Source organism: Coturnix japonica, chromosome 4 (assembly GCF_001577835.2).
Source record: "Coturnix japonica isolate 7356 chromosome 4, Coturnix japonica 2.1, whole genome shotgun sequence".
NCBI classification, from domain to species: Eukaryota; Metazoa; Chordata; class Aves; order Galliformes; family Phasianidae; genus Coturnix; species Coturnix japonica.
In genome coordinates, this window is record NC_029519.1 from 29,310,457 (window position 1) to 29,324,957 (window position 14,501).

The following is a 14,501-nucleotide window of genomic DNA, read 5'->3' on the forward strand; positions in this document are numbered from 1 at the left end:
GATAAGTTTAGTTTGGAATCTTTGTAAAGGGAAATCATATTCACAGTGTTGAGCCTCATCTCTAATCCACTCACTAGGCAGGAGTTTTTAGACTGTACTATTTTTCAATCGCTGTGTAAAAACAAAGTGTTTTACAATCACTATGCAAGAATTGCTGTCAAGAGAAGTAATTTGTTGTTAAAAGCAAAGGAAACAACCAGAAAAACCTAATGTGAATCAAGGTAAGGACAGAATAATATGGATAACAAGGGAGAATAGAAACCTATGCGTTTCTGCTAATGAAAAATCTGCTCATAGCTAGAATTTGTACCAGCTATTTGATATTAATATAGCCATGCCCTAAAACCCATTAAATTTTGTATAAGTCCAGAGAAAAGAAAATACTTTGAAGACTGTAAGTCAATTCACTGATATATCAATTACATCACTTTGTAAAACTAACCGCTTATCTTTTGCCCATCTTTCAGATATTCAGCAAAGGGAGTCATTATCTTCATAGGAGACAGAGGAACTTTGCCAGTTTCCCTCTCTTCTGGCACTCCCGAGTAATTACTGCTGCTCTGCTCCATAAGCAGAATGACCTGGTGCCATAAGGCAAATCACCATTATTGGATTCTGTTTTGGCAGTTGCTTTGTTTTTATTAAAGAAAACTCAAGGATTTAATAAACCACTATTGGATTTCTTAGAGTAACTTTTAAAGCCTAAAGCATTTGATATTTTAACATAACATGGGCCTTACTCAGGACCACTTACTCATGAAACATTAACCACCAGAAGAAAATGTCTTACCTTACGAGACAGTTCTCCATGGTTTCTGGGAAGGCAATTTTCCTTGGCAACTCCATGAGGCACAGACAGCTGAAATAGAAGCAAATGGGAATAGTTTGTTTCATTTCTAAGCATGTGAAGACAGCCAGGTGATGGAACCATTCAGATCACCTAATACAGGTAAATAATTCAGGAGTCTTCTGGAAGATGACACGCTCATTTGGAAAGTATTTAGAACAAAACAGCAGGTGATAGAAACAGCCTTTTTGGGAAACTGCTTTTTTGTCATCAGTTTTAAAGGTCTTTTAGCCATTTACCTTTTATTATACTATACCATGTATGATATTCAGCAACCCTCTAATACACAGATATATTCTGCTTTCATTTTAAATATCTGGGGAAAGATTCTCCTTTTTATCTGTAATACTGATCCATTTCTACTTACTATCCTCTATTAATACATGCAATAGCAAAATAACATTTTTTTATAATGAAGAGGGATTACATCAATACACTGAAAATGTAAGATAAGCACTGTTCTCACTCTTTGCAAGCCTGATTCAGCAAGGTAAGCTATTTTTTAAGTTGCATTGCTCCCCCAGTTTTGCTAAGCATTTTGACATATACGGAAAAAGCAATATATAAACATGATATTTATCATTTTAAGTCCTCTTAATAGAATCCAGAACTGACTGTGAGAACTCCACCCAACAAAAGTTGTACATTAAAGATATGTAGAAAGATAATACACATATACAAAAATACACACATACATGTATTTATACTTTGCATTTATATTTTGCCTTCTCCAGTATTATCTCACAGTGTTTATAACTATTTACTAGTACTTTCTAAGGAAGATTATGTTGATAGATGCACTAGCCATATCATATTAACATACCAGTACATTTTTCACTACTATTTCTACCATCACTGTTCTATAAACAAGTTTCAGAATATCTCACCTCTTACCATGTATTTATTATAGAGGGGATGACCTGGCTTAGGTCTAGGAGGTAAAGCTGGATCTTGACTTTTTAAGACTTGGCTTTTCGTTCTTTTGGGTCCCAATCTGAGCTTGCTTGGTTTTTTATCAGAAGCAATGTCAGAAATAGATCGGGAAAGAGCATCCTTCTGGGAAGAGGTCTTGGTTGAAGAGAATTTTGGTGGAGGTGGCCTTCCAGGAACACCTTTAGGTGGGGGAGGTCGAGCTGGTGTAATTTTTCCATCCACAGGCCTAAAAATTGAGTGAACAGTAAGAGAAATGTGTGCACTAATAGGCTTGCCTCCCCACTCTCCACCACAGCCCTAGCTATGGAGCTTGCTATAAGGAAACATGGTCATGATGAGCAGCATAATAGAAGAGTGTGTAATAACTGAAGTTCTCCATGAATACATTAAACAAACCTTCAGACAAAAGAGATCAGATGATCAAGCACTTAGATCCTTTTACTGCATATTTCCAAGTCTGCTTGCCAGATTATGCAATGCATAATCTGATTCCGCTTTGTCTATGGCATTTAGTGGATCCAAATCTAAGGCTAGTCCAACTGCTTTTTCCTCCTCAGCTCTTCTTTATTGATTGTTGAAAGGAATAAAAATAGGTTATAATTAATTCTGCTGCTTTATTTTATTTTATTTTATTTTATTATTTTATTTTTCAGTTAAGTAAACAGTAGAGATATTGTAGAAATTAGCCTGTGCTTCCAGGAAGGTGCTGGCCTAGCATGCGCCCATTCTGGAGTGGCAGCATCTGCCACCTCCATTCCTTTACCACTCAAACCCAGCCACAAGTGCAAGCACTGTTGATCAAAAGGTCAGCAACATGCAGGAAAGGATGTTCTATGTTCAGCTGAGGGTGAAAAGGTTAAAGATGCAGAAAGGAATGACTGTCAGCAGCCACTGCACATTAGCTGAAGAGCCAAACAGCTGTCCTCCTATAATCTCTGCTCATACCAATACAGTGCAAACAAGTATGAAACAGCTAGCAACTTGGTCCTGTTTATTTATTAGTGAATACAGTAAAAGTACCTAATCCTACTGAGTTAGGTCAAGAGTCAGTAATATCTGAGACTAACTACACAAACTAATTCAGAAACATCTCTGTTAAGTGAATAAGTGAAGAACTGCCCTTACCTTGAGGGTAATGCAGGTTCTGGTTGAGATGCTCCAGCTTGTTCTGAATGATTCAAATCCTACAAAGATTAAAAAGACAAAGTTGTTTCATTAAACCTAGGAAATGAAACAGATCCTGTTTAAATGATGCATTTCTTATTGTAAATTACAGTCAGGAAAAACAAAAAAAAAAAATGGAGTTTGAGGAATAAAGTAATAAATAACATAAAGTCTTCTAAAGTGTTACTGCTGTACTTAGAGGGAAATGTAAATAACTTCTCTGACTTCCTGAATCACAGTTTAAATTGTGCACTAGGTATAACCCAGCCCTCTCTTGCCTACAACTTGGGAGTCAAAGCCTAAGAGCCAGATTCTGGACAGTCATACAAATGTGCAATTTCAGTGCCTGTAGGATTCCAACTTACTTGCAGTTTCACTATGCGCCTTAAGTTTGACGGATGAAAGGACACGCTGACATTTTGCACAGGCTTAGAGCAGAAAATACAACCTTGATGCAGCTCGCATTGGAAAAAGTCTCTTGCCAATAATGTTAGGTCTCATTCAGAAAGGTATCTAAGGATGTTTCCTAGAGACCTAACAGACAAATCCTAATAAGTCTTGCTTTGGCAGATCAAGTATTTACTGCTTCCAGATGCCCACCCCCATCTTGCCAGAGATTACTACCTCACAGCCGTCAGTAGAGAGGAACACACGACATATTTGAATGGTCTGGACCACAGTAATGGATTAACAAATTACCATCCTTCTGCCTCCTGCTGTTCATTTTTATCCCAGTGCCAGAGAATGGTGCCAACTCAGCTGACCAAGCACAGATGTTTGTGACAGAATGGTAAATCAGAGCTGAATTTGGGTTCAAAAGTAACCTTTTTGAATCAGTAACTTTAAAAAGAGCTGAACAGCTGTATTTATCTAGATGTGGACACATGCTTGAAACTAGTAAACAGCTTCTGTGATTTTTCTCCATATATTTTGTGACAGAACTTTGACTCTTGACTATATCCCCAGATGAATGCTCCCAAGTAAATGCTTCCGATTAAAAGGAAACCTGCCACTTTGAGATGGGAGCGGTATCCGAACAGCAGAAGTTTTCCTCTTCTGCCTGAAAGAGAACAAGTCTGTACCAACTGCTGCTTAAGGTTAATTGTTGCTATTTGTTCCATTGAAATCAGTTTCACAGACAAACACTGCTAGTTTTTGAAGCACCAGTTTTTGTAATATTTCATTATCAATTTATTCTCAGTGTCTACCACATGGCAATGGAAATAGCTTGAAATGAGCGTATTCAATCTGAGCTTCAGTTCAGAAGAACGAATCTCAAAATCTGTAACAGGTTATTCCAAAATGATTGTATGAGGTGGATCTTCCATGTGCCTTTCAGAATAATCTGGATGATACTCAAACATCTTGGGGTTGTATTGTGCACAATGTTATTTATTGTCTTGTAATGGCAATTATTTTTTTCAGCATTGTCCAGGAAAGATAGGACCTCTATGAATAGCCCCTTTAGCGATGATGTACAAAAACCTCTCTATCTACAAGCAAAAGTAGCTAAAAATACATCTGCTGGCAGCTGTCCACCTAGTTTGAGCTTTTGATTTATCTCTTTACTGCCTGTGCTTTCCACAAGATTAACCAAAATTCTTGTTATCATCACTCTCAACATTTGGAAATTCTACTGTCATTTTCTACTTCAATTCTCTTTAGTACGTCTGCATCAAAAGGCACACAGGATACATAGCTACAATGTACGCCATCATTATGTGCTCAGGAGCAAGGAACGAGGAGCCTTTTCAAAATTGATGGTTCTACTCAGGTTCTGGTAAGGGCCAGAGTAAAACAACTGGAAGAAAACTGAAGAAATCAAGCTTCGCTCACTAACAGAACAGTTTATCCTGCCTGTATTTAGGTTGGCCACAGAAAAAGAACTACATGTATGAAATAAATAAATAAATAAATGTTTATATATATATATATATATATATATATATATATATATATAAATAAAAAAAGAAAACTTATTTCTGAAGGACTTTGGCAATATTTGACTGTCCAAATATTGTTAGACTTTGAAACATTTTGCAGTGCTTTCAAAAATCAATTATAGCATACCCTGATTCCAGATGCAAAATGCAGAAAATTGAAGATAGATGTAATCGAAGTTAACTAAAATCAGCAAAGTGTTTTTCAGAATTGGCAGCAATCTAAGTTAGCACAGTTAAATGAAGAAAGCCTTGTATTTTTGAGTAGTCCCTTTCATCCTTTGGTCCCTCAAATAACTTACTTAAAAAGGGTTGAGAGTGACAAGAGATCTGTTACCCAAAGTAGGGAAAGCTGTTATACCATAAAACAGTTCTAACTTACCACGTTTTTTAATAGGTCACCACTGTTGGGTTTGCCCGCTGTGATGTCAGAGGTGTTGCCTATAGGCTTTTCAGCAGGAAGTGGTGGAGGGCTATGTGGGATTTCATCTGAAGCTGTAAAAACAAAGCTCTGAATGAAAGTCTAATTAATAGCTTGTTTACATAGAAAGTCAAATTAACTCTTTAATTCTTTAAGTCTAATAGATTCTTTAAATGAACCAACGCTAGGTAAAAGAATCCATCATGGCATGGGGCATCTTACTGTGAACACAACTTCCTTCCTCAAAGTCAAAGCAGCAAGTACACAGGAACACTTAAAGACTAGTGAACAGAAAAGGGATGTGAAGGGAACATGGCAACTCTAACGATGAAAGCAGGACTATTTCCCTTCCCACATAATGAACCTCCACTTGTATCTCAGGACACACCAGAAAGTTATTCTAGGGTTTCAGCTGCAATACTTGTTGATATAATATTAGACGAGTAGCAGAGTTTCTACCCCTGGGAATGTCAGAGTCATTCCTGGATACCCTGAAACACCATCACCATCTCTCAGCCACATTTCTAAACTAGCTCACTTTTTTTCAGCTGTCAGCTCCTGGAATATCCTTCAGGCTGGAAAACAGCTGAGGGTTATTTCAAGTAACCCTGAAAGATCAGAAGACTTGGCTGGAAGAATCTACAGAAAGGTAAAGGCAAGAAAAAACTCCTGCCTGCTAGAAAAATTCATGAGGACAAAACAAAAGGAAAGTTGTGAGTTCCCTGGCAGTCTTTAAGGAACTAAGGAAATTTGGAATCACATAAAAAAGGCATATAGACAGCCTGGACTTCCAAATACAACAAAAATGAAGGCAGATTCAATGGAATGAACAACTTTAAGTTATTCATTTCACAAAAAGTACTCTTTTCAGAGAAAGATCACATGGGAAGGTGCAGTGGTTTTTGATTTTAACACCTCAGTTTCACTACCATCATCTAAAGGTTGGTGTGATGTTTGTTAGTAAATAAGTTCAAGGATTATTATACACTATAATCCTTAGGAGCAGGTTAAAGTTACTGTGTTGACAATTACAGAGCATAGGGAATGGAAGCTAATGAAGTTCATCCACTCTTCTAAGCTAGTACTGTGAGAAGTAAAAATGGTACCTGCACGTAACTGCAAGGGATATCTTCTCTTAACATACCTCACTGATACATAAAGAGCTTGACAGATTAATTTATTCACACCACCTCAAATCTGGATATATGCACAGATGGCTTGACTTCCCTTCCTTTACCATTTATAAAGCCAAAATTAATGTTAAAAAAAAGAAAAAAAGAAAAAAAAGCTCCAAAAACTGGAAAGCAGGTGCTATATCCACTGATTTCTTAGTGTAAAAACTGAAGTGGAAGTTTAATGCTTCCTTTCAGCTCAACGAAAACACTAATGAACACCTTCTAAAGCACCAGAGCCCAAAATTCTTTAACATCCACCTTTATTTATTTATTTATTTATTTATTTTTATTATTATTATTATTATTATTGGAGTGCTGAATTTTAGTTTGTTTTTTATTTTTCAGTTTTCAGTTTTATTGGGCTTTTTTTTATTGTGCTGCTTCCTGACAGTATTAACCCAGAATGGTAAACAAACAAACATACAAACAAACCCGTTGTACTAAGATCATGTAGCTCCCCTACAAGCTAAATGCTACTAAAGCCTCGTCACTCCTTAGCCCAATTGTACTACTCTCATTTTTTAACAGCTTACATTCCCACAGTAGCTCCTATTTGACAAAAGGCTTCTTTGCTTATTTGGAACCTGCTCCTGCTCCTTCACATTCTATTAATCTTCCAGCCACCCCTCTTTCAAAACAGTCCTTCATATCCCTCAATTGTAATTAAGTACATTATGATGGGTAGTTTCTGTAGAAAGTTCGAATGCCACTAGAGAGCAGCAACGGATAGGTTATCTATGAGCTGAAAAGAGTCCAGATGATGAAAAAGACAAAAAGAATGAATTTTTCAGGTCTTTTTTTCTTTCTTTCTTTTTTTTTTTTTTTTTAAATTGAAATTACAACAGAAGATCTCCTTTGTGGAGATAAACTATGCCTCAAGTTCTTAACAGTAGACTCTCAACAAAATTCTTCCAACTGAATAAAGCTTTTTATTTATGATCGTGTATTAGCAGAATGACTTTTCCTCATAGCTTATTTTCTGTTTTCTCTGCATTTTTCATCATTCCCACTGCATTTCATGCAGAGGAGAAGAAAACCTGATATTTTAAAACTGTGGTGGGAAGGGATCTCAGGAAATGAGAAAAAGTCTTAGCAGCAATGCTACCAGGATATTTTTGGTTCAACAGCTATTCAGTTTAATAAAGCATGAGTCTGAAGTATGAGTTTTTAGAGCTAGCAGTCTTGTGATCTTCCTAAACTTTGAGGATAAAACATAAGGCTGCACATCAGCAAGTATGTACTCAAGGAAAGATGAACACACAAAGACCTATGCAAGATTTCTGATAAATTTCCACTGTGAAACACTGTCATTGTCATTTGTAAAGATATAAAGGACCAAAGGTAGAAGAAAACCATAGTCAGGAGATTCCTGACACAAAACTGAACAAATCAGTTATTTGCATCCAAATTCTTGCATACCTTCTTCATTCCCTCTGTTACTACCAAGACACTACTGCTTAAATGACCTTGGTTTTTAGGTCAGAGGTCAAGGAAACTTTTTGATGTAAGCTGTGAAAATTTTATAATAACTTTTGAAGAACAATTTTAATGAGGCTCCTTTGAAAACTGCAGACCCTGCTCCCAGGAAGCTTGGGAATGGCAACAAAATATTCTCAGCTGATGTCTCAATATAAGTCAGTTGTTACCAAAGCAGACGATTTAGCTGGCTGAATAAGTTTGCTCTGCTGAAAAGGTCTCTTCCCCCTCTTCTCTGCAATCTTTTAGATCATATCTCCCTGTCACCACTTCTCTACCAGTAAGCATTAGCCCCAAAAGGTTCAAGAAACATCAAACTTAGTGCAGGGGAAGGTGCCAGACAGGGAAGCTGCAAGAGTATCATGACTCCCAACCACTGCTCCCTCCTACCACAGCTCTTTTTGTGTGTCATTTGTCTTTTTAAGCTGTACCTTGGGATTCCTCTGACAACTAATATAACAAGTTAATAGCAATCCCCTTTATAAATAGTAAGTTGCAGTTAAAATCATTTCTTGATAAATATTTTTCAGTCAGTTCAGGAAAGAAACTTACATTTTCCAGGTTTAGCTGGGATTCGGATAACAGTGGGTTTCCGCGCTAGAGCTGGTTGAGCTGCCTGTTCCTTTGCTGGTTCAGTTTTGGGAAGAAACTGGAATGGATCTATAAGGGGAAAAAAAACCACCACAATATATTTAAGGCTCATTTGCTAAACATAAATCTTACCAGCTACTGCATTAGTTACTAAGAACATTAATATTTCATATTCAAGAAAGTAATAAAAAATAAATCTGTTTTCAGGGACAAACACTGGGCTGATGTGAATAGAGTAGAGCTCTTTGTAAATAACATATCTTTTAGGTACTTCTGTTTTCATAGTTGAATTAACACAAAAATGTTCCAGATGCCTTCTAGGATTATATAAGCCACTGAACCAGAGCAACCGCATTGCTTGATAACAGGGACCTGCAATCAGGATGGCTTCAAGGAAATGTATTCTCAGAGTAGTTGCCTGAATATGCTGCAAACACAATCACCAAAAAGTTTTAATCAACAAAATCTTGCCAAAGCTGAACAGGCAGCACTATAGCAGAAAAAATGCCTACAGAAACAAACAGAAAAATAGAAAGAACATAAATGTTACTAAGTACAGTCTCTCTGTGCTGTAGAATACCTAATTCCTTTGAAGATTCTGCATCATTTTCACTGAATATAAACCTGAAGCTCTGGGGAAGACTACTTCAGGCCAAGGACACTGAGTTGTCCTCGAGCTGTCTGTGCCCACACGTATCACTCATTCCTCTTCTAGTCTGTCCAGTCATTCAGTTGGTAAGATAGGAGCAATGTTTTCTATGATTAATAAACTTAATCGCGGGTCTTATATTAATAGGCATGAGAACATATGTGCATGCAGAAGGCAGCTGTGAAAATACTTGTACAGAAATAAAATTAAAATCAAGGGGTTCTTTCTAAAGTACACCTTCATGTCAGAAAGCAATATTTCTTTTCTTTGTTGTTAACAGATGCTACCTTTTCCTCTGACATTATGAAAAAATGAAGTAAAATGGCAATGCATCATAAACATATAGGGCAGAAACTAGAGAAGTATTCTGGCCAATAAATTCTCCATGGCATGCATTCACAGCTCCAACAGATGAGTTTGATCTCCTATGGTGGCCTTTTTAGATGTACAGCTCAATGAGATGTTATTTATGGAGTGTCAGAGCCTCAGAGAAGAAGCACGCTGGGCATCTCCTTAAATTCTACAGGGCTTTTGAGAAAAAAACTCACCCCTTCCCAAAACTACTGCACACTTTGCAACAAAGTCAGAAATTCTGCATGTGATAAAATCCTATCAAACACTTAGGAAGAAACAACAGAAATGTTAAGTAGTGTGAAGTCATGATTTCTTACAGATAATTTTGAAAAGTATAACACATTGCAGCTTATCAATACACTTGAAATCTGTGTTTGTGAATGCAAATTAGATTTCAAAATATCCAGAAGTACAGTATTTACTTATGAACAAATCTTTCAGCACTGTAACTAAGAGTAAAAATCCTGGTATTTTCAGAGAGAAGAAGTAATCCAGGTACACTAATCTTTATTTTATTATTTTAAAACTAGCAATACCCAAAATAATTTCAGACAGAGCAACCTGTAAGAACAAGCTGCTGAATTACAGCATGTCTGACTGCTCTCCTGCATACAGCAAACTTGGATTTGCAAACCTTAGATTAGCACTGGTCAGCAAAAGGTTTAGGTACCTCTGTGAAAGCTGCACCAGACAAGACTTTCTTCTGGAGGAGTGGAAAACACAGATCACAGCAGGGCTGCAAACAGTCTGGTAGTAAGGTAGTTACAAGAAACATAAAAATCCCACTCTTAGAACAAGGCTGCAGTTTTGATTTTCTTTCCTTTCTTTATACCTAGGGTCTGCAAGCTGCACTGCTACAATTTGAATTGCATTAAAAAAAATTTACCTAATTTTAACTCTTACAATGATATTCAGAATGATTTTGGTGCAGCTGAAAAAATAAAATCTGATCCAGGCTTTCCTCCCCTGTCTGCCAGGTATGTGTTAACCATACCCCTGCTGCAAGGAGCCCCCTGCAGAGGCATTCCCATAGAAGTTCTTGGGGAAGCTCAAGGCACAGTATACTCATGGTCAGACAGGTCTGAACAACGCAGGCAATGGGGATCTCTCACAGTCACCTGCTGCAGTGGTGAAGGAAGCTCTGCATGAACTGTGATGAGATCATTTTCCAAAGCCTCATTCTTATAAAAATATAAGAAGGCCAAAAAGGAATACTCTAATGAGCCAAAATTCTTACAAATCGGATGATTTCAAATTGCACAGAATTAGTCTGTCAGTTGCTGATTGTTTCTATGTGTAGATATGGTTTTCTTGACCATACAGCAGTTGGCTGAGGTCTCTCAATCAACAGCTTTAAGAGACATCATTTTTAAGCCTTGTTTTCTCACCCAAGTCTGAGAAGATCCTTTTACAAACCTTAGATTTCCACTCATTATCTTCTGTTCAATTATACTGTTGTCACCTCATAATTAGTAGAAAACTCATTACCTTGTTTGTGTCACTGCATTCCCCAGTGTTGGGTCTGCAGCAAAAATTAGTTGAGTGAATGACTGTGAAGCTTTGTGCAATGGGACTGACAGCATATCAAATTTTTATGTTGTTTAACAACTATTGGGCATCGTTTGAGCATAATTCATGGGAGTGTGAAAACAGAATTGTTAATATACTCATTTAAACCTCCTCAGCTCAAGGAAATTAATCTGCAAGGCATTTTTCATAAAATATCAACAGACTTCTATCGATCTTTCTTTATTAAAATTTCACAATGATGCTTAAAGCCTGTGTTTTCATTAGTCTCCCTCTTCTAGAGCTTTTGTTTCAAAGGATTAATTGGTAACATACATTACTGTGCTCCTTTGTAGGAAAGACAAATAAAAGTTATGCATCCAAACACACCATATATCACACCTCTTTCTTACATTAGCTTAGGAGAGCTTTTTTTTGCCCACTTCCATTTATCATTCTCATTTGAAGCTGGAAATGAGCAGGTTACAGAAGAAAAAGGAGCTTCAGAAAGTTATCCCAAACTTTCTTTTGATACAACAGCATTCAATGACCTTTCTGAAGCACTCAGAATATCATTCTGTCAAAACCACATAAAAACAAAGCAAGCAAACACTGATTTCACAAAGCTTTACCATGAGGATTATCATTCCTCCAAGAAAAGACACCCAAATAGAAATATCAAACTTCTCACACATAAGCAAGATATAAATAAAACCCACAAAAGTTGTACTAAGTCGTAGGAACAAGGGAGATGTTGTGCAGCAACATTTATTGCTACTCAGAGCAGTAGAAACACGGTGAACTATTTGCACATGTATTAGGCATTGTGCTCTTTTCACTGCTGACATCTGATGAACTGAAACAAAAAGCAAGGTAGCTCAAGGCCAGCAATCATCACTTTTGATGAACAAGCCTGATTTAAAGAATGAATTATGTTTACAGGATACATGAGGGGCATGCAGAAGGAGCTATCAACACAGTGAAAATGCATGAAGTCAAAAATTACGTAGAGTTAAACACTATCTAGAAGTTCCAGTAAAAATTCTAAGAAGTGCAAAAGAAGATCCAATGTGTACTTGTTGTAAACAAAATGTACTCAGATACTGAAATACCTTGTACATGGTGTTAGAAAGCTGGAAAAGAGGTAAAATCAAAGCTGCCACTAGAACAGCAAAATGTCTTGGGCTACTGTAGCATGTAATGACAAGCATTCATAGGATGTACAACTACAGAATTATGTAATTATATAAGTTATTATAAGTTATAAATTGACTTTATCCAAGCTTTCACTATAATCAGATTTTTGTCATTTCTCTCTAACTGAGGGGATCCCCACACTTACTTTCTACGTGCATCTAAAAGCACAACACTTCATATGGACAAGCTAGCAATGAACTACCACTAGAGGTGACAGTAATTACACGGACTTTGGAACAAAAGGATGACTAAGACCAACATAAACTGCAACCTATGAGTTTGGAGGCTTTTCCTATATCATGGATCTATTTTGTCGTTCAGGAAAGAATCTGGTAGTTCAAGTTCTAAGAGCCTTCAGGAGGCTCTAAATCAACCTCTGGCCCAGAGGTGGTCAGCTATGATGTCATATTGCTAGAAACTGGCCTGTGTAATTGGTCTAACTTCACATCTGTGGTGCCAGATGGTATTTGGGCATATAGTGGGAGACAAAACCCAAGACAACACCCAGAGAGTAAGAAACACAGCCTCATCTATTCTTGCTGAGCCAAGGAAGTTAAGTAACTTCAAGTACCCACAAGAGTCACCAAAAGTAACACAGTACAATACTAAAAGTTGCACTATTTTGAAGATAACACTGGAGTAACTGATCAGTTACAAATATTTCAGTTCTTTTTCTCCTCTTCCTTCCTGAGGAAGCAATTAAAAACAAGCTGCTGGGCAACAAACCCACAGAAAACAGAGTTACTCAAGCAGCAGTTTTTCTGAATTGGCCACAGTATCACACAGATGCTACCATTCATTTTGGAAGAAGGAAACAATATATATAAATAGACAGTAATCACTGGTTTGGTCATTTTTTCTGCCCATACAGGCAGAAGTGAACTTTTATACTATGATGAAATAAAAAACTAAATAAAAGAATTGATAAATGCATCAGCTGTAATATTCTTAGAACTGAAATACATAAATATGATGAAGATGAAAGAGAAAGCAGCCTTCTGCTGGTAAGGTAAGAATATCTCCAAATTACCTTTCAAAACACTTGGTTTAAATTAAGTGCTGGTCTACCATGAACAGAGTAATCAGTGAACTGTAGGATACCTCAGAGAAAATGCAAAGGAGAAGAACACTACAGATAGAAAAGAATTCAAATATTTTAGCAAAATCACCTCCAGGTTTTAATTTAAATATGTTCCTTAAATACACTCTTGCCTTATTTTCTGCCTCAGGACATCTGAAAGCAGTCACACTGCATGCTTTAGCACAGCAGATGATACAAGTAAAAATCCTGGACCTACCAAAGCCACAGAACTTCTACCTGCACAAGGACTTCATTTCTGAGCCCTTGTGAAAATGGACTACTGACAAAAGATTCCAGCAGTTTAGTGAAGTTTTAGCCCCAAGGTACTGCACAAATCCCAGTTACCAGCTATGAGATTTGTAAAGATACTATTTAAGATCACAAATATCACAACTGTCATCAAAGCATTAGCACTTCAAGATTTACAGTCCCAAATAGATGCCTTCATGCTCTAAGGGACTGACAGGAACAGGAGTAATTTCATTAGGATATAAACATCTGTGAACATTATCTGTAGCCTTTGTGTGAAAAGCTGTGCAGGTATTTAGAACTGCCATCAGTGCTGGCTGCTGCTGAAAAGAACTGTTTTAGGGATCTGTGATTCCTAACTTCTACTTCCTGATATTTCCCTTGGGCCAACAGTGAAGACAAGAGGTAGGTGCAAGGTTCTGCCATGGTTTGCATGGAGCTCTTGAGCCTCCAAGCGCTACAACAGGCTTCAGCTGCCATCACAGATGTTTTGAAAGTGATCTTGATACCCTGTTTCTCAGTTTATGCTGGAAGAACAATTTGTTTTGCCTGTGTTTCACTTTTTCATCCTGATGATCACCTCAACTTTTAAACCTTTCCCATCATTAACTGAATACTTTAGCTTCTTAGTTTTGCATCCGATGTTAGCAAAAAAAGTTCTGTCCCATTCTATTTACATTAGTCTAAATGCCAGATGCATTTGTGCTGTATCAGAAAAAAAGTTTGTGAATATTATAAGCCATGATGTAAAACTGCTTGTTGACCAAAAAAATTAAAAAAATAAAAAATCAGCTGGTGCTTAGTTTCAAACACCACTGCATAAAAGCCTTCCTCCTCTCTAGGGTTGCCATAACAACAAGCAGAGTGCTGTCATTTTGTTAAGTAATGACAATGACAAATATGTAAGAAATGCAAAGG

The 14,501-nt window shown here is 37.0% G+C and overlaps 1 protein-coding gene across 4 annotated transcripts in view; it reads right to left on the reverse strand.

The window, feature by feature from the left end:
• The window catches only part of SH3D19 (SH3 domain containing 19), an 81,457-nt gene that overhangs the window by 10,455 nt on the left and 56,501 nt on the right, over positions 1 to 14,501 (reverse strand). For all 4 annotated transcript variants that reach the window (XM_032444493.1, XM_015861121.2, XM_015861119.2 and 1 more), the window contains 5 exons: positions 8,509 to 8,616; positions 5,267 to 5,379; positions 2,906 to 2,964; positions 1,742 to 2,006; positions 791 to 859 (listed from right to left, as the gene is read on the reverse strand). In XM_032444493.1, the coding sequence (XP_032300384.1) occupies positions 791 to 859; positions 1,742 to 2,006; positions 2,906 to 2,964; positions 5,267 to 5,379; positions 8,509 to 8,616 (614 nt within the window). The remainder of the gene's footprint in view (positions 1 to 790; positions 860 to 1,741; positions 2,007 to 2,905; positions 2,965 to 5,266; positions 5,380 to 8,508; positions 8,617 to 14,501) is intronic.